Source organism: Nansenia antarctica (genome assembly GCF_963989245.1).
Source record: "Nansenia antarctica genome assembly, chromosome: 4".
NCBI classification, from domain to species: Eukaryota; Metazoa; Chordata; class Actinopteri; order Argentiniformes; family Microstomatidae; genus Nansenia; species Nansenia antarctica.
The window spans coordinates 53,114,397-53,137,707 of record NC_137689.1 but is presented as its reverse complement, the minus strand read 5'-3'; the positions used below and the strand labels follow the sequence as shown (position 1 = coordinate 53,137,707).

The 23,311-nt window shown below is 45.6% G+C and overlaps 1 protein-coding gene across 1 annotated transcript in view; it reads left to right on the top strand.

Moving 5' to 3' along the window:
• astn2 (astrotactin 2) overlaps nucleotides 1-23,311 on the top strand; it is a gene marked incomplete at both ends in the record, with an annotated part of 337,790 nt that overhangs the window by 220,408 nt on the left and 94,071 nt on the right. Inside the window, 2 exons of the mRNA XM_080530321.1 lie at nucleotides 4,087-4,253; nucleotides 5,960-6,148. Coding sequence (XP_080386447.1) covers nucleotides 4,087-4,253; nucleotides 5,960-6,148 — 356 coding nt within the window. The remainder of the gene's footprint in view (nucleotides 1-4,086; nucleotides 4,254-5,959; nucleotides 6,149-23,311) is intronic.

Genomic DNA, 23,311 nt, shown 5'->3' with positions numbered 1-23,311 from the left:
TTAACCCTGGCCTGATAGAGTATGAGATAATTTCCTCCTAGGTCAGGAACAGGTCAGTTTGTCTCCAGACCCCTGGGAGGGACATTGTCAACACTAGATCCTGTCCTACTGTCGTCTCCTCATCACTGCCATGCACCAGCGGAGGTCGGTGGAGGCAGACATTGCTCACATGTCGTTGCACTATATCACTATTTACACTTCTGGTTTGATGCTAAACTGCATTGTGTTTAGTACTGGTACTTGTACTTGTACTTGTAACTGTGACAGCTGCTAGTGAAAAGTGCAACCAGTAGGCAAAGTCATTTTTGAAGACGACATGAGTATTTGAATGTTGCTACCTCTGAAATCACAATCCTGAGGAAAAGCTCTTCAAAGATTTGGTTCTTTTTCACACGTCTGCACAGCCAGGTAATGGGCGGTAACAATATCTGGTTAACCCCACCCCCAACCACTTCCCCTCTAGATTGACAGCTGTCAGCTATCAATATCTGTCAGTGTCAGTCACTGGGTCAGATAGCTATAGCTAACATTATTACCTAGCAAGGTATTACCTAAGATAATTAGCCAGCTTATTATGGAGTCTTTATGGTTGTTATTATTTTAATGATACAAAAAAGTCTTCAATCAGAATCAGAATTTATTTTACAGTACCCAAGAATAAAAATGTTTGGCTTTGGTTCTTCAACATTAGCATTGCAGCAAGGTACATAATCACAATCATAAGTAAATAAGTAAAGTAATGATAAGTAATACAGTTTTCTGAGTTGCTGTGGAGTCTGGTGGGCATGTGGTGTCTTTTGCCTCAGCAGAACAGAATTCTCAGATCTTCTCAAAAAGATATTCTGTCTGGCCATGTCAAGTCCGAGTGGGCCTTGCATATGAAGATCACCTCCGGGGGGCTTGACATCAGTGATTTTCAGCAGCTGAAACTCGATTGGTTCTGCCTCATGGTATTCCATGGCCATAACCACGCCAGGTTCCTTAGCATCAAAGCTGGAACATTCAACAATACATTGAATTATTGCCCACAGTAAATGAAATAATAGTACCGCCATACCATGTTCATAAAATGAAAGAGGAAATACATGGCAATGAATTACCTGAAGTGCTGGTAACTCAGGCAATCATGAGGTGGAGGGCTAGTGTCAAGGCAAGGCCATGCATGGTCCATCAGCCACAGTACCACAGCATGAAGGTACCACTATCCGGCGACACTACTTGTACTTGTACTTGTACTGGTACTTGTACTTGTACTGGTACTTGTACTGGTACTGGCCTTTGACACCATCAACCATTCCATCCTCACCCGTCTCCAACACATTGGCATAACCGGCACTGCCCTCTCCTGGTTGGCATAACCGGCACCCCGCTTCTCCTGGTTGGTCTTCAAAATCCTACTCACCATTTACAAAGCCATCAACAATCTGGCCCCCTCCTACCTTGCTGACCGTGTCCCCCTCCACACCCCCTCCCGTTGCCTCAGGTCTGACGACCAAACCACCCTCAAGACCACCAGGACCAAGCTCCGGACCTGGGGTGATAGGGCCTTTTCAGCCACAGCCCCGTCCCTCTGGAACGCCCTCCCCAACCACATCAGACAGGCCAACACCCTCCCAACATTTAAACAGGCCCTCAAAACCCACCTCTTCAAGCTTGCGATCACCAGTTAAGCCTTTCCCCCTCCCCTTCCCATGTGTCCCCAGCACTACCTTAATTAGGCCCCTATACTTTTTGTTGTTGTTGTTGTATCTTTTTATTATTACTACTCGATCTTTTCAGTTTGTTAAGCGCTTTGAGTGTCTAGAAAAGCGCTATATAAGTCATTATTATTGTACTCTGCAATGACCTTAGAGTTGAATCTAATTTAATCTAATCTAATCTAATCTAATCTAGTGTGTGTTTGGTACCGTTCCTTGTTCAAAGCCATGCGTTACAGTGACCGTGTCCTCCGATTTCCGCCAGCCTCCCGTCGAGCGCACCATATACGGTATCACTCCAGAGCTACCGGGTGACGTCATCACCTATTCTCAGCCACGGCTTTGTCCTTTTTGTCGTGATGTCATCGCAGGAACAAGCAGTCGTGCTTTCTGAGACCGATTAAGTGCACTTACAAAAAGTATATACCTATGGGTTCCAAAATATATGAATTGTATGAAATTGGCCAATTTCAATGACTGAAATGTCATTTCAAAGCTCTAACACTGTACTTAATCTACTGAATCGGTAAAAAAAAAGGCATTATTGTTCCATTATCTGTTCCACCACAGCGAATCTCACTCACATGGTTGTCCTGGGTATTCTCGTTGTCCTCCGTCCTTAGGTTGATACCATTCTTGTAGCCTTGAGAGGCTCGGGGAAAGGGCGATGCCACACTTAGCATTCAATCCCCACTATCCCTCAGGGTCAGGCGGAGCGCTGCCCTTCCAGACATCTGGCCGTCCATCAGGATATAAGTATCTGTCAGCTGTTATTATGGCTGACACAAACCTCACTCGGCTATCATTACTCCTGCCCATCATCCACATAAGATAAACCTTAGGGATGCACACACAACAACAACCACAGCAACAACCAAACCAAAAACAACAACAATAAGAACCAACTAAAGCAACAGAGATGAAGTGTGTCTGGGCTATTTGTTTTTGTATTGCATAAAGTGAGTGGAGTCAGGGTTTAATAACATAATAATGAACACATGAAGAGACACACACAGTGTGTGCTGAAGATATGAAAAAGGATTTATTGCTATTTTACCACAAGTTGTGTGAAATTGATTTTGGGATGTAAAGTCCTGTGTATATATATTACCTACATACCTATATTACCTATAATATATAATATATTCCTGTGTATATCATACCTATATTACAGTAGAAGGGTCTTGACACATTTGAACCTTTTTGTGTTCCGTAATTTTATTTGAAAAACACAAATAAACAATGTGTATAACAGAAACAATGTCCATCTAATGTTACATAATGTCACTGGCATAGCTACTGTATCAATAATAACACAATTTTTAAAAGATGTGATTTGTATACATGTAGGTTAAGCAAGCTTCTGAAAGATGTCGGATGCTGCAGTAATCATATCAGTTATACATCTACGACTGTCTGGTTGTATTACTGGTTCCACTGATAACACACGCTCGGGGTGTGTCTGCGTGCTAGGAACATAATCTGTTTATCGCAGCACAAACTCTCTCAGCTCCACCACACTAGCTAGCTTACAATCAGTCTTCTCATCTGGAGTAAACACACTCCGTTAGCCTTCAAATAATGATAAATCGCCACTGTACGCCACACTTAAATGATCTGTAAAAAACAAACAAACAGGGCTCATTTGAAAACTGCTTTACATGCCCCCAGTGCCCTCACCAAATGAAGATTAATCTTGATAATGTACACCTTATTTTATTTCTTTCTTCCCAGGAATAATTCATGCGTGCGGTTCAAAGATAAGAGCTCTCTGTTGAGACTGCTTTCCCCTGATTAGACAATCAACACGTCATCTGATCCACACGGACGCTGAGGGGGGAACCCTGAGACATGCGGTTACTTCCAATTCCTTGTGCATGCTAATGAGCTGGTGTGTGCCGCCCCCAGCCCCTCCGCTCTGAGCAGATCTCTGTGGGGACCTGGGGGGGGGGGAGTGTGGCAGGGTCCCAGGCGCTTATTCTCATTTACCCTCGGTGTCAGGGGTTGAGAGAAGTTTGCGTTGCTCTCTTTCTCTCTCCCTCTCTCTCTCTCTCTCTCTCTCTCTCTCTCTCTCTCTCTCTCTCTCTCTCTCTCTCTCTCTCTCTCTCTCTCTCTCTCTCTCTCTCTCTATCCCCTTAGCTCTCTCTCTCCTCCCCATCTGTCTCCTGGTAACAGTAGGGTCCTTATCAACATTCAGATCATGACCCTGCTCTCTCCCCCCTTCTCTTCCCCTGGCTCCTCTCTCTCTCTCTCTCTCTCTCTCTCTCTCTCTTCCTCTCTCTCTCTCTCTCTCTCTCTCTCTCTCTCTCTCTCTCTCTCTCTCTCTCTCTCCCCTCTCTCTCTTTCTCCCCCCCCCCCCCCCACCTCTCCTCTTCTCTCCCCCGTCAAGTGTCCCGACGGGCTGCGTCCGATGAAGGACGGCTCAGGTTGCTATGACTACTCGAAGGGCACCGACTGCACGGACGGCTTCAACGGCGGCTGTGAGCAGCTGTGCCTCCAGCAGCTGGTGCCTCTGGCAGAGGACCCCGGAGCCAGCAACGTCCTCATGTTCTGTGGGTGAGTATTAGGCTACAAAGCGTTAGCCTCATGTTCTGTGGGTGAGTATTAGGCTACAAAGCGTTAGCAAAGCGTCTTCAAAAGGAAGCCGGATTCATTCCTGCCGTCATCTTGGCGACTCCACTTCGGGCGCTTATGTTCAATGAGGAGACAGGTGGCCTAAAAACGACTCCACCCAAAAATCACTCATAACATAATGATACAGATTTTTGGGGATATAGCAACTTTTTTGAGGCGGGGGTGGGGGGGGGATATCACTAAAGAGTGTAGAAACATTCAGTGCGGTCATTTGATCGTTAAAAGTTGTTGTCATGACTTAAAAAGACACTTTGTTCGACTCTGTACTAGCTTTCCTTACCTCCTGCCCTTCGTCTTACACACACATTGCGAGGGAAACGACGTGACACAATCCTGCGTTGTAATTGGTTCGGAAATGCAGTGCCCTGTGTAAGTCATTGGACAGTGAAGCATTCTGTACACTCCAAAATACGAGGTTAAATTGTCCCATAACTGTTGGGTACCCTCAAATAAGGAGACTATGCATACACCGTGTTGTCATTTCTGAATGGTGAAATCAGTATGTATACAAATACCATCAAATAAAAGCTGACAATCTCTACTTTAACCTCACGGTAATTGTTTGTTTCTCCTTCTGGAGTGTAGAGCCAAAAGAAGAGAAAATGCTTCACTGTCCCTTTATTTACACAGGGCACTATATATATATCCCCATGTGGGACTAAGGTCATCTTCCCTGTCTACTTCTTCACACCAATGTGCAAAAGTGAATCAAGGACGTGGCCTATCTCTAGCACATACATTCTCTGGTGTTAGGCATGTGTTGATGACATACTACGCAGCATACAGTACAAAGTTGCCAGGTTCTATGCTCCCATGTGGGTGATATCCAGCAACCTGCTGTTCGGTGGGTGAGTATAACAGCCTACACAGACAGTACAACAAGGTTGCCAGGTATGAGCAGCAAGGTTACTCGGAAAGGCTCCAAGAATACATTCATGGTGTGTGGATGAGTGGTGCTGCTTCCTGGTCCCACGATACAAATCCCACACCACAAAACGCACTTTTGTGCTGTGGCCAAAATGGACTAGCACCCAGGGCTAAATCAATGGTTTGAGTAGACTCCTCCATAAATAACAGGAGATGTACAGCATAGGCCATCCATTAGCTTGATATATTCCCCACTGCACTGATAGCAACAGCTAGATTGTCTTTTGATTTGATTTTCAACCACGCCTCAGCAGGAGATTAAATGCATTGCATTCAGCCTTGTGAGACTGCACCAGACAATGTGTCTGTATATTTAATTTGCGTTCATGTGAATGTGCGTATTGTGCATCTCAGCCATTTCTGGGGTTCAGAACGCTGACAGTGCGAACAGCACCGACACCGTCTTTAACGCAGGCGGTCTCTGCCTAATTGTCTGCCGTGCTTACTTAAGGGCTTTTCATTTGAAAGATTAGATGGCAAAACAGCACATAGTGTATTTATGCAATCCATTAGAACTCTGAGCTGTGTATGCTTTTTCCACCGGGACATTGCACTTCCAACCTCTACTGCTCAGTGTGTGCGTGCGTGTGCGTGCGTGCGTGCGTGCGTGCCTGCATGCGTGCCTGCCTGTCTATGTACCCCATGTGTAATAAGTCAGTTCACATCTCCGTCCTCCCCCCTCCCCCACCCCTCTCTCCCAGATGCGTGCAGGAGTACAAGCTGGCAGCTGACGGGCGCTCGTGCCTCCTGCAGACTGAGAATTGCCAGGGTCCCAAGTGCCAAAGGCATGACGTCCGCTTCAACGACACTCTGTTTGGGGAGATGCTGCACGGGTACAACAACAAGACCCAGCAGGTCAACCTGGGCCAGGTCTTCCAGATGACCTTCCGGTAAGTTCCCTCTGGCCTGGAGGTCTCCAATTCTACTGGATATGACCGGTGTGCTATGGCTGTGTGTTATCAGACTTTCATGGGAGATCATGTAGAGTCCATATCAAAGTGGTGGTCCCTCCCTGTGACAGGTATGCTTGGCCCCTCTGACCGCTAGGGTGTTGTTGGGAGGCAGGAACCTGCCCAGGGGGTGTTATGCCACCTACTGAGATGTTGCGACAATTTTGCCACTCGGTGACATGTAACACTAACTGTTTTGTTGCTGTTGCTGTTTTTTTTTTTTTTTTTTTTTTCGCCTTTTGATGTTTAGCCGAGGTGGTGTTCCAAAGACAGACAAGCAAGGAGTTTGCTAAAACAGCATGCATGCTTGCTAGGTCGTCTTTACAGACAATAATCTTTTTGGTTTATATATACAGTATTGCACTGTATCTCGCTGCATGTGAATTTTAGCATAAAACTCCTTCAGTTCCTGCCATTGCAGCTCAAGACAATAAGGCAATAGGCATAATTCAAGACAAAAAAGTGACAATAGTACAGGACATAAGTGACAAATAAGACAGTATACAATTAGCAGGACAACTAGTAATAAAAAGGTAGTTCAAGGAGTAAAGTGGCTGTGAGCTTAAGGTTTAGGTAGTCCGTATGCATGGGGTGTGCTTGGGGATGATAGTCAATTGTCTATCGAGGGCTTGTTCATGAGCCTGATCGCCTGGGGGAAGGGAAGTAGCTGTTGGTTAGCCTCTGAATTTTGGCCCTGAGGCTCCCGGAAGAGACTTCACCTTTTTGGACGGCATCGGTTCAAACAGACTGTCCTCCGGGCTGTGCTGACACACCGTTTGTTGTATACGTCCTGGATGGAAGGAAGCTCACATCCACTGATGCGCTCGGCTGTCCGCACCACCCTCTGCGGTAGAGGTTGAGGGCAGCGCAGTTGCCGTGCCAGGCAGTGATGCACCCAGTCAGAATGCTCTCGCTTGTGCCTCTGTAGAAGGCCCGCAGAGTCTTCATCCCCATGCCAAACGTCTTCAGTTCCTCTTGGGGTCCAGGTGGGTGATCATATGGTTTCTCTTAAAAAGCAATACTTTTTTTTTTGAGACGTGATGTGTCTCATAGCGGGCCTCCTGGTCTCTGATCTCGCGCCACCACACACTAGTAGTACGTGAAGAACTCCAATGAGATCATAGACGTTAGGATTCACAGCACAGCTTCCATGGGTCACAGAGAGAGAGGGGGGGGGGGGGGGGGGGGTGTCACCATCAGTAAATGCCCCGTCCTGTTTTATCAGAGGCTGTGTGTGTGAGATATGCAGCTATCCAGCATGGCCATCCTGTGTGTAGCAGCTCACTGGGACACTGGAGTGAAGTTGATCCATTAGTTCTGTGAGAGTGGAGAGATTCAAAGTGATCCCTGTCGCGGAGCTGCGCCGTCAGGCCTCTGAGAGCACCTGTGTCTGACTGAGGATAAAGATAAATGTTACCTGAAAGAAGAGGCGGCCGAAATCAAAGACAATGAGAACGGACCGCACACACACACACACTGTTCACAGAGACCTAGTTGCAACTCTAGACTTTTTCAGAAGTATCATGTGTCAAGAGATGGTCATTGAAGCGTTGATGAGGTAGAGGTCCAGTGATTAGTCTTGCAGCATAAGCCAAACCATCACCTGACTGAACCATCTGGTCAAGACTCCTCCCATCCATCAGACTTTCTTTTTTTTTTTTTTACTGTACTGCTTAGTGGAATAAGCCATACAATCTCTTAAAGGTGTTTTCTCACTCTATCGAGTGTGTGTGTGTGTGTGTGTGTGTGTGTGTGTGTGTGTGTGTGCACGCGCGAGTGTGTGCGCAAGTGTGTGTGTGTGTGTGTGTGTGTGTGTGTGTGCGTGTGTGTGCGCGCTTGTGTACGTGTGTGTGTGCGTGTCTGAGTACGTAAGTATATCGTACATTTGGGCTAAGCAGCAGAAACTGACTGACACATTGCTTGATCGATGGCTTGTCTGAATGGCTGCCTGTCTGATGCTGCTGACCCAGCAGAGGTCATGCCAGTGGCACAGTAAAGATGCTGAGACAGCGTGTCTCATCTACCTAGAACAGTCATCTCACAGGTATGACATTTCACAGCTAAGAGACAAGACATACGGTAATAGCATAAGATAAACGTCTATGATTCACATAGAACACCATATGGCAATGTTGCATTTAGTAAAAAAAAAAAAAGGTGTTTGGAAATATGTGGCTACACTGTTGTCAAAAAAGAAGGATAAAAGTATAATTTAAGAGATAAAGAGATTGTATAGTATATATAAGAACCTGCACACACACACACAATAATCCCTCTAAATTAGATGAAAGAGGAAGGGAAGGTTCTCTGTTGTACTCCAACAACAACACCATCTACCCCTGCTGGGTAATTGTGTGGTGGCTGAGGACCCATTATTGAGAGTGCCTTTTCTGTTACATGTCTCACTCTCTTATCTTCCTTTAACATGATGGATTTCTCTGGACAACAAAAGTATTTCCCTGCTGCTTAAAATTGGCCCATGGATTTAAATGGAACAGGGTTTTTTTGAGGGGGGGGCGGGGTTTAACTACCTGCTTTTTGGAGGAATGTTGATAGTGGAGCGAGTTGAATAGGAGAGAGAGAGATTGTTAGGTCTTGGAAGGTCATGGTTGCTATGCTATGGCGTCTGTAAGTTTGGATCTCTGTACAGAGCTCTCTCATCCGTTTAAGTGCTTGGCATTCTCCAAAACAGAGCGAAGATTGCCGTGCCTCCCAGTGAATGCACCTGTAAGTGAGGGTTAAGTGGTCGAAGCTCTACCGGGAATATAATATAATGTGAACACTGCTGTAAAGTTTACAATAGTGGAGCGGTGAAGCCGGTAGATACGTGGGAATCCTTCCACCAAAAAGCACCAAAGTTGCCGCAGAGGTAGATTTAGGCACCCTTTTATGCACCCTATGTAATGGCTGTAGTACTCAAGCAGAGGACTCAAATGCATGACAGGAGACAAAAACTGAAATCCCAAATAATAGTCTTTACTTTCTAAGGGTTCAGTAAAAAGGCAGGCAGTCAAAGAGTATGCAGATAATCCAGTCCCCAGGGGTAGGCAAAACAAGGTAGAGAAAACTCACAGAGCTCAAGAACCAGGAAAGGGAGACAGTAGGAAAATGTGCTGGGACATGTGACACGAAGGTAGAAAGACAAACTGGCACAGAGACAGGGGAACACACAGACTAGATGGATGATGAGGGACAGGTGAAGCCAATCAGGCCACCCTGGGCACGTACACTTTATCAGGCTGCCCTCGAAAAGGAGGTACAGGACCCCGGCCGCTAAGACAAACAGACTGAAGAACTGCTTCTACCACAGGGCCGTCAAGGCCCTGAACACAGCAAAGGCCTAAGTTCTGGGCCCAGGACAGTCTGGACGGATTGTATGGCAACTAGTGCTGAGGCACAAACATGTACATTTCAAGCCTGCAAACTGTGACACTTTAAATAACGTGAAAAAATACTTCTGTGCAATATGACAACCCTAGTTGACTATCTGTGCAGTATAGTACAGTGGATTGTGTACATAGCCTTTATTTATGTAAACCAGCTCCTTACCTTCTTGTGATTTTATTCTTTTTCTAAAAGTGTTATTTTTTTCCCTTTCCTAACACCAGGGGAGCCACCCCTCCTAAATTTCGTTGTTTGGTACCTGTACTGTAGCAATGACAATAAAGTCCATTCATTCATTCATTCAAGGTAGACAATCATCCAGGTGGGAAACACACAAGAGCAGGAAGTGAAATGTCTGAAACGAGAGGCAACGTGAGTAACATAAAACATAAACTATAGGAACTATAAATGAATAATATGAAACAAAGACAAACATAAACTAAGGAACAGGATGGGACGTTTACACCCTGAACATGTTTGGATACGAAGCCATGGCAGATATGGCCCCTGGGGGCTGAAGCAGCCATGTTTCGAAACGTTCAACGGTAACGTTATTTGACAAACCTTTCATTTTTCAAAGGGTATTTCTTATGTTAATATCACCACATTTGGCACAGAGGTAGATTTATTTACACTGAAAAGACGTTGATATGGAGGCAGATTTGTCCCATGGCCGCAAAATGGCCTATCACACGAGAGGGAGTATGTTATACTGAATATCAGCACGGCTGTGATTCGGTCGTAGGTACGAGGCCGCCAGGCCGAGCCACACTATGACAGGGGAGACAGGCCATTTGCCAGCCAAACAGATCATGACAGGAACAACAGGAACATGACAGGAACAACATTATCATGATGATGACCTCCCCCTCACCAGCCCCATCTTGATGCAAGGATAATAGTTTGTGTAATTTTGGAATTAATACATGTATTTGAATAGGGTTTCTGATCTGCATAGGAATCAATTACACACTGTGTAGATTAGGATGTCACTATCAACTCAACAAAAGTCATAATATTCTCTTGATCCTGACAAACTCCCCAGTCCCTGCCGGTGACAAACATGATAACTTGATGCAGCTACCACTATTTTCCACACAAGAGACGGTGTAGAAGCTGCATGCATTTGCTGGATTTGCACTAAACGTAATGCTTTGTAGTGAAACCAAATAAACACATTTCCAGCCACATGCTTTGCTGGATCACTTGAATTCGTTGTTGCAAACACAATTATGGGTGTAAATATATTTCCATTAAGGGACTATGTTTGGCCACTTGGTTTTAGACCAAATATCTAGAGTGACAAGATAGTCATTCCAAAATTACATTAACAATTATCCTTGCATTAATATTGACTGAATTCCATTGAGTGGAATGAGTGATTTGTTGATGACATTTTGGCATTTTACCTCATTTTAAGAATGTCATAGCAAAGTGTCTGAATGATTCTGTGCATGAGGTATTTCAATTTGAATAAATGTACTGAAAAATAATAATGTTTTTTTCACTTTGTCATTCTGGGGATTGTGTGTGGATTGATGGCAAATTATTTTTATTAAATGCATTTTAAATGGAGTCTATAGCACAACAACATGTGGAAAGAGTGATGAATACTTTCTGAAGGCACTGTTCTATTAAACTGCCTCTAGTCTATGAATAATGGTACCAGTGGTAATTGTGATACTGTTCACACTCACATAGTTGAGGTTGCCTCAGGGAAACCCTAGAAGGCATTTGTCATTAAGGTCCACACACACACACACACACACACACATGCGCACGCACGCCTGCCTGCCTGCACGCATCCATGCACACACACACACACACACACACACACCCCTAACGTTGTCTCCGCAGAAGATGGCAGTCATTTTCATCCCATGGAGGATGGTTTCTCAGTGTGTGACTGTGTCTCAGTGTGTGATGTCTGGGGACGGGGGCGGTGCATGTTATCTCCAGTGAGAAGGCTCCTGGTGAGGACTGGCATCACTCACACTTTAGTACGGATGTGAATCCTGCTATGAGACCAGTCTGGTGCCGTGTAACGCTGTGACTGAGTACAACAGCGGCGTGAGTCGCTTGGCTTTTTCATTTCCGTTAACACAAGCTGCGCTGCCCTAAGGGTGACATCCTCTCTGAGGTTGTTATGGTGCCTGGCCGTTTGATCTTGACAATGTCATCGTTCAGCAAAAGAGCAGCCGAGATCCAAGTGTTGAGCATGTAAGAGAGAGATAGTGTTTTTTACTCTAATGGCACTCCAGATAAAGGTTGGAACTAAATGGCTTCTACAATTACCTTAAAAGCGGAGAGGTTATTTAAGTCTTGGAATACAAGCATATCATTAAGGCCAAGCCTTCGCCTATCTATACAGCATTAAACACCATGCTCTACATGCAGTTTGATAAGCCTACCGAGACTGCTGAATATATTAAGAGCTGAGACCCGGAGACAAAAACAAGAAACTCATTTTTATTTTATTTTTCAACACGTGTCTTTCCGTAATCCGTCTTCCCAGAATTGAAAGTCACCAACGCATATTATCCTTCAGATTCTCCCACGCGCTTCTTATTAAATGCATAGTGCAGTATTACTGTATGTCGTCTCATCAGAACCTCTCCATTCCCCTTATCAAGACTCATTCAGTCTTTTGTCTCTGGAATAAACGGAACATTCTTCAATTGTTTGAATTGTTTGTCTGAGCGTTGTAAGACCCACTCCAGTGAGAGAGACGCAGGGAAATGGCAGTCCACATTCTAGTCATGTATCTTTGATATGGAGATTTAGACCCCATCACCACCCACACACACCCACGCACGCATGCGCGCGCACACACGCGCACACTTTCTCTCTCTCTCTCTTGTTCTCTCTCTCCCTCTATCTGTCTCTCTCTCTCTCTCTCTCTCTCTCTCTCTCTCTCTCTCTCTCTCTCTCTCTCTCTCTCTCTCTCTCTCTCTCTCTCTCTCTCTCTCTCTCTCTCTCTCTCTCTCTCTCTCACTGTCTTTCCTCCCACCCTTGCATCCATAGCCCGAAGTGAAATATAGGAGATTGAAGTGAATTTCATTATTTAGCCATGGGCGTATGTAGGTAGTGTTTTATATTACATATTGCCTCTGATTTAAGACCTTGTAGGGCATATGCATTGTGATTCGAATTGGTCTCACTATACACAGTCCATATGTGCACTTTTTTTTTTTTACTGTTTTATTAAAACGATACTGCTATACAATCCAGTAAATGTATGCTCAGGAAATCACCATATACATTGTTATGTGAATATTATGGCTGGGAACAAGTCTATTACAATTTGAATTTAATATACAGCAGTTCAATGACCGGCAAATAAACAAAGATGTGATAGATATGAAACAGAGTCACCTGTCAGATCGAGTTGTGTTCAGGTGGGGTGAACTTGGTTGTTTCTACAGCTACTAGATTGTGACTTGACTGATTATCTACACAGGTTCAAGGCCAACGTCCGGTTGAAACAACAACTTCCTTTCTCATCCCAAAGCACCTCTACCTTTGGTGTTAGTTGTGCTATTTGATGCTAGTTCTACTTAGCTGTCCAAAGGGCTTTAAGGGAGCTTCTGCCTCTTTGGTGCCGACTTTGAACTTTGAAATACTGTCACTTGGAGAAAACGAATGAGGCAAAACAGCATGTGAGGCTTACTTATCCTGATCAGGTCTCTTTTAAAGGTTTATTGTGAAGCTGGATTGCCACACACACTTCTAGCAGTTGCCTGTGGGACTGCACCTTTAGTGTGAAAACATATCCCAGTGTATGAGAGCTTCTGGTATCCATCCCATCGCCACAAAAGGCCATTAAACACTAGTGTGTGTGTGTGTGTGTGTGTGTGTGTGTGTGTGTGTGTGTGTGCGCGTGCCTGCGTGCGTGTGTGTGTGAGGGCACGGGGGAGTGAGGGATTGGGAGGAGTTGAAGGAGTGATGAAAGCCATCCATCAGGCCTGACGATGTCGTTGGGCCTTGTCACCAGCGAACCTTCAGCCCCCTTTTAAGACATTCGGGGTCCGGCCACTCTGGGGACACGGGAGATAAAACAGAGAGACAGAGCTCAACTATAACAGCAAACACTCAATCACCCAGCTCTCACACACTCAGCAGGGGAGACACATCACACGCACACACACACTCTCACAAACACATGCACACGCACTCTCACACACACACACACACACACACACACACACACACACAAAGTTTTTCTGGAGTTTTCGAATAGGCTTTCTAGTGTTCTGTGGTACATCACTGAGGGAAAGAAAGGCATCTGAATGGGAAGCAGAGAGGACAGGTGTGTGATGAAGTGAGTTAGAGTGGCCACAGCAGCAGAGCGAAAGACCTGAGGCTAAGTTATTAACAACAGAGCGTCGGGGTTATCCATCATACATATTGCCCCTTTTTCATCCTGCAGATCAATGCTGCTTTCTGCTCCTATCCGGGCACGCTGACCTACAGAAGAAGAGGAAGGATTGTGGGATGTGAATATAAACTCTGGACTACAGCACTGTAGCGCTGTATTTCATCAAAGCGGTGAGAGGAAGAGTTGTCCACTATGAAGGTGTTGGAGAAGAGGGAAGAGCAATAGAGAGAGAGGGATGGATAGAAGGAGGGAAAATACAGGCATAAGACAGATTGCATAAAAAGAGAAAGGTGAGAGAGAGATGGAAGAAGAATAAGGAGAAGAAGGAGAAGAAGAAGAACTAGGAGAAGAAGAAGGAGAAGAAGAAGGAGAAGAAGAAGAAGAAGGAGAAGAAGAAGGAGAGGAAGGAGAAGAAGAAGAAGAAGGAGAAGAAGAACACAAGAAGGAGACATACTCATCTCTTATCCACCCCCCCCACCGCCTCTGTGGGCGGGCATTAATACACACTCTCCATGTCCCCAACTCAGTTCTAGCATTTATCTCTGTGGCGCAGTAGTCTTCTCCTGGGGAGTTTTGTCAACACACATTACACACACACACACACACGCCCACACACAGACACACACACACACGCACACACACACACACACACACACACACACACACACACACACACATACAGACACCAGCGGCTCTCCCACCCACATAATGAGCTGCTCTGAGACTCTTACAGCGACTACTCAGGTGGAGGGTTCATCTGGAGCACGCAGCAGACGAGGCCCTGGGCTTTGGTTGGGAACACTTCACTCTGGCTCTCACTCCTCTGTCGGTCTGACTGACTGCAGCTCCGCGTCTCTCTGCCACCCCCTGCTGTGATCAGGGGCTCCTGCTGGGATAATGATCCTGTTTATGTGTGTTTACTCGGGGTTGTTGTTTTCTTCCCTCTGTTGTTGTCCCCACGTGTATGTCCCCGTGTGCCTCGAAGCACAACACAATCAGAATCCGAATCCGAATTGCTTTTATTACATCCAATTCACGGGTTACACAAGTACCAGTAACATTCTCAACAGAACCCCTCTGGATGCTGTTTTTTTTCGGGCTGCGGGAAAATGAACTACTGCCAGTCACTACAGCTACAGTACAAGGAGAGGAGGAACCGCTACAGGATACTTTCTCCCCTTAAGCTGTCCGACTTCGCTCTCACAGGCCGTCGATCCGTGCCAGCACGTCTCAGGAGTCTCCTCCAATACCACTAAGCCCCCCCCCCCCCCCCACCGGCCCCTTTCCTCATCCCTCTTCCTCATCCCTCCTCCTCCTCCTCCCTCTTATCTTCCTGAGGCAGGGTCAGAGCCTAGGAAGGTGCCTGGACAGATGTGTTCAATGCAGGTTGTTTACTGAAAGCCTCTCTGATTACTCCTACAGCTCATGGCAGAACAGCACTGTGTGTGTGTGTGTGTGTGTGTGTGTGTGTGTGTGTGTGTGTGTTTGTGTGCGTGCGCTCATGTGTGTGCGCGCTTGTGCGTGCGTGCACGCGTGTGAGTGCGCATGTCTGTGTGTGAGAGAGAGAGAGAGAGAGAAAGAGAGCGCGAGAGAGAGAGAGAGAGAGAGAGAGAGAGAGAGAGAGAGAGAGAGCCTATCAGTAAGGATTAGCCATGCTTTAGTGGCCCAGGTCTGCTCCATTCCTTTAACCTATAGGCTACGGCTACACAGTGGTAATCCTGTTTCCTCTAAAGGGAAAAGCGCCTGCCTAATTATTTTAACCTGCTGCATCACCCCACGCTGGAGGAAGCTGATTGGCAATCATACACAGAGGTCCTCTACTCCTGGGTTATTACCGGGAGCACCACAGGCTCAGACCTGTGGTAGCTATGGTAAATAGGAACTAAGGCAATAACTCTGTTCAATCAAGCTCTGTATCCATCTGTTTCCGTGTATGGAAACGGTTACACAACAAAACTATGAACTAATGTGAATGATTCATGCCGAATCACAAGTGTATAACAGTTTGAGTTAACCCGAAACCACATTCACATTTGTACACAGACATTTGTTTCTTGTTTCTCGTATCAAGAGCGGGCATAGACTGCACACCAATAATGAACCGACCTTTTGAATAACTGTTGTGTACCACTCTCACTCGGGCACTGCCCTGGGGAGATGGACATGTTATTGGAGACAGGCTGTCATCTGAGACTGGAGGTTATTCTGTTTCAACCCCCGCTTCTGTAGCCAAACTGCTGCTCAAACCCACAATATGACAGAGCTAAATATACAGTACCAGTCAAAAGTTTGGACATATATGTTCCTCTTCAATTGAAAGGGGAAGTGTGTCCAAACTTCTGACTGGTACTGTATACCATACTGAGAACAAATATCCACCAACATTAATACAACACATTATTAATAGAACAGCCATGGGTGGGGTCATTTGACCCTGTGAGTAAAAAATGTTTTATATCTTTGCACTCGATCAAATTTCAGGACCCTCCTTTCAGGACTTTTCCTAGATATGTGCGTTCTACCACCCAGTATCCTTACATTTTCACCTTACAATCACATCAGGATTAGCTAATATAAAGCTATTTTGCAGTTTTTCTGTGTAGGAATCAGACTAATTTACAAGCGGCCAACTAGTGGTCGTTGTGTGTAAATAGCAGCTTTGCATTGTAAAGAAGGTGTTTTGACCTCAGAGGCGGCTCTTTTACATTTCTGGGGGGCATTTAGCCATGGCTTTTAGTAGGTAAAAAGGGCATGGCTGTTCTAGTGTTAACCTAATGTATATTATGTCAAAATATTGGTCTTTGATTGTTGTGGATATTTATTATCGGTTCCATTCAAAGCAAAGTCGCCCGGAATCAAATGGATCAACATACATACCTCTCTAAAATGTCGGGTGTATTAGGGACCGACAGTTATTTGCTTCAATGTCATTAGTGGCCCGGCCATAATAATAACATATATAATAAGCTGCGCTTATTGGAGGTTTGATGGTGTATATACGGTATAGCCTACTGCTATCAGCCCTCAGTCTCATTCTCTGTGGTAACACACTGCTAAAATAAACTGTGTGTTTGGAATTGATTGAACAGTCTATTCCAGCTTACAATCCTCTCAACTACGCCTCCAAAAAATTGACAGAACACTTTATTTTTACCTTCTGTTTTTCCTTGACACATGTTCACCGCCCACTCATACAGTACTCTAGCAGCCCGAACGTCAACAGTCTCTCGTCGTACTGTAGCTCTTGTTAGTGTTCATCTGGCTTATACTACTGTATATTTCTACACCACTTATGGGAAAGATGCATGTTTTGGGGGGATAATTAGCTTCCTGATTGGTGTGTGTGTGTGTGTGTGTGTGTGTGTGTGTGTGTGTGTGTGTGTGTGTGTGCGTGTGTGTGTGCGCGCGAGTGCGTGCGTGCGGTAGCCTGATAAAACAGCCCAGGCCCACAAGAACCACTAAATCAATAGCAGACTGGAGACCAAAATGAAGATGTACTGTATACACTAACTGCCATGAATGTTAGAGTGCTCTATAGCTGCATGCCTCACAGGACTATGCTAGCTAATCCAAAATGACCCCGAGCCCTGTCAGAGTGCTGTGTCGGGGGTGAGGGTTGTGGTAAAGGTTTGCCCCCAGAATGTTCTTTGTTTACTGCATAGCTCATGAGGGTTTTCAGCCTTTTTTTCCCTCTTTTTTCTGGAGAGTGGAATCTGAATCTGACCCTGACCTATCAATTTGAAGAGCCTAACGAGTTTAGTTTCGATATTGAGGCTGCCCTCAACAACTGATCTAGGATTCGATTACCGATAGCCTAGTCTTCCTAGCTTCCTAGTCTTCCTCCCTTTAAATCATGTCCTTTGGAGGTATGGATTATTTTTGATAAGCCAATCTTGCTAGGATGAAATGTTGTGGGCTGTGAGAGTTCACGTTTTAATTGGCTTCGAGCAAGAGTGATGCTTCGAAGCTACTGTGCGTTGTTGAAAATGCAGAAGTGCTTTACACATCCCCTGGAATTACAGTTCCATTGTGGGAACACGTGGAGCCATGTGGGGATCATTGAAATAAAATGAGCTGCCTGTTGACGGGTTGGGAGTGTGGCAAGCACGTTACAGGTCTCCACCCCTCTGACTCGGGAAAAATCCCCAGGGTTTCCCAACAAGGTTAGACGACAGACAGGGAGCCGAGGTTCCCTGTACCCCTTCCCTCGGAACAACCATTAACCATGAATGTGTCAGTAGGGCAAAGGCAACTGGCTCTACAGAGCAATATCGATGGATTTGTTTTTTGGACTGATTAACCAACTATCTCTAATGACCATAGACTCGTTCCCATTCGCTAGAATAATGAAACGCATCATCCTGGTCCAATTAGTAACGTCACATTGGGACGCAGTATGTTTTGTGACATAATCACTTTTAATCACACCCAACAATGTCACTCTGCTGGTTCTGTTATGACATATAGACCCAGAGCAGCTCTTGGCTGTCCTAGCCCATTACAGCTGATCAAACATGGGGAGTTATGACGAGGGAGAGCTGCTTGTGCAGAAGTTTAGAAAGACCCTGTGTATTAGGACGCAAAACATGAACATTATGCAATATGCCTTGATCACAGTGATCTGCCTCGTTGGACAGTATAGGCTACCCCCACCAAAAAACACACACATTCACACATACGCGCACGCACGCACACACACACACATATGCATACACACACACACACACTATACTTTAATGTAATTAACACTAGAACAGTCATGCCTTTTTTACCTACTATGAGAGCTGCCTCTGGGGTCAAATGACCATAGTCTTTATAATGGAAAGCTACTATTTACACACAACGACCACTAAATTAGCCGCTATTCAGTCCAATCAAATCAGTCCACACAATGAAGTTTGCATTGGTAACAGCTTAACAGACGAACTAAACCAGGGAATTCCACCAGAGGATTTTAGAACTAACTGCACCTTCTCCGACTGGTCAGTCGTAGTCAGGTAACCATGACAATGGACACAATAGGTTGAGACAGCAATTTGTTGTGATCCGTTTCTTCGTTGAAAATCCTGAGACAACATCGGGGGAAAACATTAGGACGTTTCCACAGCAACCTGGCCAAAGTAACCTGTTGGTAATTTGCAAATGGTGTTCAATGAATATGTTCTTAGCAACATCCAAAACAACATTTGTGTCCGATTTAGGAGAATAGTGAGGATAAGTTTGGGGTATTTTGTGTGTCAATGGCAAGGCCCTGCAGCTTAACCTAAAGTGAGGTTCCCATGTGTGTTACGTGTAGCTGTCTCGCCCTATAATAATATTAATAATAATAATAATAATAATAATAATAATAATAATACACTTTATTTGTATAGCACTTTTCCTGCAAATGTTCCAGCTCAAAGTGCTTTAATCATTATATAATTATCATTTTATCATTTAGTTATTTAAAGGCAATATTAAAAAGATGGGTTTTTAGTCTTGACCTGAAAATATTCGCTGAAGTTGCATTCCTCATGTAAACTGGCAGTGCATTCCACAATTGGGGTGCATAAAATGAGAATGCAGCCTCACCAAATCTCTTCTTTTGTACATGTGGTACACAGAGAAAACCAGCGTCAGAAGACTTGAGAGCTCTATTGGGCTGATATGCTAGCAAATCACCTAAACAGTACAAAACCCGATGACAGGGTTGACCAAAGATTGTGTAGTTATAATATAATGGAGATAATATGGAGATAGCCAACTGAGATCCATGTGTAAATCATTTCTACATGACACACAGAATGTTAGTGCCCAAATGTTATAAACAAATTAAATCAAATCCAGAGACGTCATTTGATCTGCAAATGCCGATGTCCCCCTTCTAACACTGAAGTGTGGTAATTTAAATTGTTGGATGCCTACACAAATGTTTTCATTCATAACTTCGGAAAGACTTTGGAAACAGCCATAAGGACATCGACGCACGTCCCTTTCTCTTCCTCTATGCAACCGAACGCAACAACAACCATACACTCCAGGATCTGAATGTTGTGCTGACCTCTGTTGATCAAAATAAGTACTTCAGCTTTAGTTTATGATTCTCTCTCGTCCACATCAAAGCCTCTCGGTGTTCCTCTTGGCCGTTGACTCACTCTTGGTCTGAAAGCAGTGGTTTGGTTTTCAGGGTGTGTGTAGGCTACAAATGCTTGAAAGCTATAGTTACCTCTCCATGTCTTTATGAGAGGAAATATCGGAGGTGGGTGTGCATGTGTAATGAAGAGCCAGTCTGTCGGGACAGAGGAGGGCTTACCACTGGTCATGGTCGCTGCCCCCTACCCCGCACACACACACACACACACACACACACACACACACACACACACACACACACACACACATACACACATACACCCCTCATGGCTGATTACACCACCATCTGTGTGTGAGAGAGAGAGGGGGGGGAGACAAGAAAGAGGGGAAAATAGAAACAGAGAGTCAGAGGACCTTAGAGAGAAAGAAGGAGAGAGAGAATTAGAGAGTGTAAAAGGTAGACAAAGCCCCAGCCAGTGGCCCAGGCGGCCCTCCTCTCTCTCTATATCTCTCCTTCCATCCCCTCATCTCTCCTCTCCTTTCCTCTCCTCTCCTCTCCTCTCCTCTCCTTCCATCCCCTCATCTCTCCTCTCCTCTCCTCTCCTTCCATCCCCTCACCTCTCCTCTCCTCTCCTTCCATCCCCTCACCTCTCCTCTCCTCTCCTTCCACCCCCTCATCTCTCCTCTCCATGCTCCATCTACATAAATAATGTACAGTAGTCCACCAGTTAGTCTCAGCAGCCTCCTGAGGCATAGGGATATACTGTACAAAGCAGAACATAGGAGATGGAAATAGACCCACACGCAGCCATGCTAGTGTTTTGTAGCGAACGCTGGTGGCGAGAGGAGGAGGAGGAGGAGGAGGAGGAGGAGGGGTGGGGGGTGAGGGGAGTACCGATTTGTATTGTTCACCCATTATACTTGTGTATTATCCCAAGTGACTACCCATGCGTTACTCTACCCAAGCTGATTTGCAATTCAAATTTGTTGGGGAACTTTCTTATGTTTGTGGGAAGCACGTTCCAGAGACGTCCCCTTGCCACAGGCCCAGACACGATTGATTTAATGTCCCGTTAGTCACTTGGTCCTCCCGGGCTACCGCCGTCAAACAACAACGTGTCACTCTCCTTCAACAAGTCACTCGCAGGTCCAAACTTCATCAATTTCCCCCGGAACCCCTGATTTGAATCAATAACACCATGCATATTAACTAGTCAGTGTTCCACTAAACCCCGATTAAATCATTTCTCAAACGTCTGATAGAAACCCTGTGTCTCTAATGAAGGTAAACAAGGCTGACTGTGTCATTAGGCGCCCAACGTCGTCATTATTCCTCCCTCGTCCTCTAATACGTCTTCTAATTTGTGCGTGTTTTCCTGCTTTATGAAGGTGATAAAGCGGAGAGAGAGTCTGGCTGTGTCTGGCTGTGTTATGGTCCTCTAGGGTGACATTGCTGCTTTATCACTGTTATGGCATAATGGCTGCAGGCTTTGTCTCATTAACCATTCACTCACACAACAGATATTAAAGCCATTCACTATATCACACACACACTCCATCTCCAACGGCCGTAAATGTGCTGCTGTAAGGAACGAGAGTGGGCCGCAGGATTGGTGGATGGTTGTCTCGAGGGCGGGTTGGAGAGACTTCTAGAAGAAGTCGGATGGCAAAGGAGAGCGTGGGGAGGACAATTATAGTGCAGCGGAGGCGATTGGGCCCATGATATGTGCAGTGAGGACAGAAGATGGTGTGTGTTGCCGTATCATTGTGGACAGACGAGCGGAACAGAGATGAGTTGAGAGTGTGTTTTCCCCTCATTCATCTTTGTCCAAATCCAATGGCACAGAATGGCTCATAACGTATGGAGAACTAACTATCATCATATGTTTCCAAAGAGTAATGACAAGAACACCTGTTGGCCTTTCCACAATGCTGAGAGTGGAATGTCTGGATGCAGGGAGAGGGAGGAATGTCGCATCAAGACAATCTGGCAACTCATAGCTTATGTTATCTCTTTCACTAAAGCCCTGCTTGCTCCGCTTGTCAGAGTGCATGTTCCAGACAGTCACAGCACATATACCCCAGCTCTGTGGCAGAGCTGTAACCAGGCCCTCTCCTCTCCTTCCCCTCTCCCCTCCTCTCCTCTCTTCTCTTCTCCCCTCCCCTCCCCTCCCCTCTTCTCTCCTCTCCTCTCTTCTCTCTCCCCTCCCCTCCCCTCCCCTCCCCTCCCCTCTTCTCTCATCTCCTCTCTTCTCCTCCCCTCCATTCCCTTCCTTTCCTCTCATCTCCTCTCACCTCTTCTCCTCTCCACCCATCCAATCTCCTCTCTCCCCTCTCCTCTCCTCTCCTCTCTTCTCCTCTCCTCTCCTCTCCTCTCCTCTCCTCTCCTCTCCTCTCCTCTCCTCTCCTCTCCTCTCTTCTCCTCTCCTCTCCTCCCCTCCCCTCCATTCCCTTCATTTCCTCTCTTCTCCTATCCACCCATCCCATCTCCTCTCTCCCCTCTCGTCTTCTCTCCTCTCTTCTCCTCTCCTCTCCCCTCTCTTCCTCTCCTCTTCCCTCCCCTCCTCTCATTCCCCCTCCTACCTTCTCCTCCCCTCCCCTCCAACACTGCCTTTTGTGCTTTTTTGTTCCACTATGAAGGACAGTAATTATCCATTTAAGCCCACATTAAAACACTGTTGCAGTGAATTGTCTGTGCTGTGTATTTCACATTTCTGGCTGCATGCCTGTCTCTGTATATACGATGGGTTCTCTACAGGTTCTCTATGGGAGCTTCTGAATGAGTTGATGTTGGCAGATGAACACACCCACATACTGTGCTGTAGCAGGCCAAGACATAAGCTACTGTTAGTCATATAAATAAAACAGTGTTTCTCTACAGGTATTTATGGAATGTTCTTGCTGTATTGTCCATGGACACAGACTGTAATCTTCCTACTGTCTTGCAGTTGTTCTGTTTGTGTTCTCTGGCCGACGGGACTAGACCTTTAAAGGTTGGCATACCTTCAGGCAACGCATCTGTTGTCAAGTCAGACACAGGTAGTTTAGTCTTTCTGTCCCTGGGAGGCAACACCATCGCCTTTGGCAACTGTCAAACTGACATGGGAGCCTCAGATCTTCAGCACCAATCAGAGATGAGCATTGAGTGGCTTTAACAATCAAGCCATTATAGAAGTGATATACAAGAGACGTTTACACTGAGTATGTGTGCATGTACGTGGCTGCGCGAATGTGTGTGTGTGTGTGTGTGTATATTTATATGCCATTTA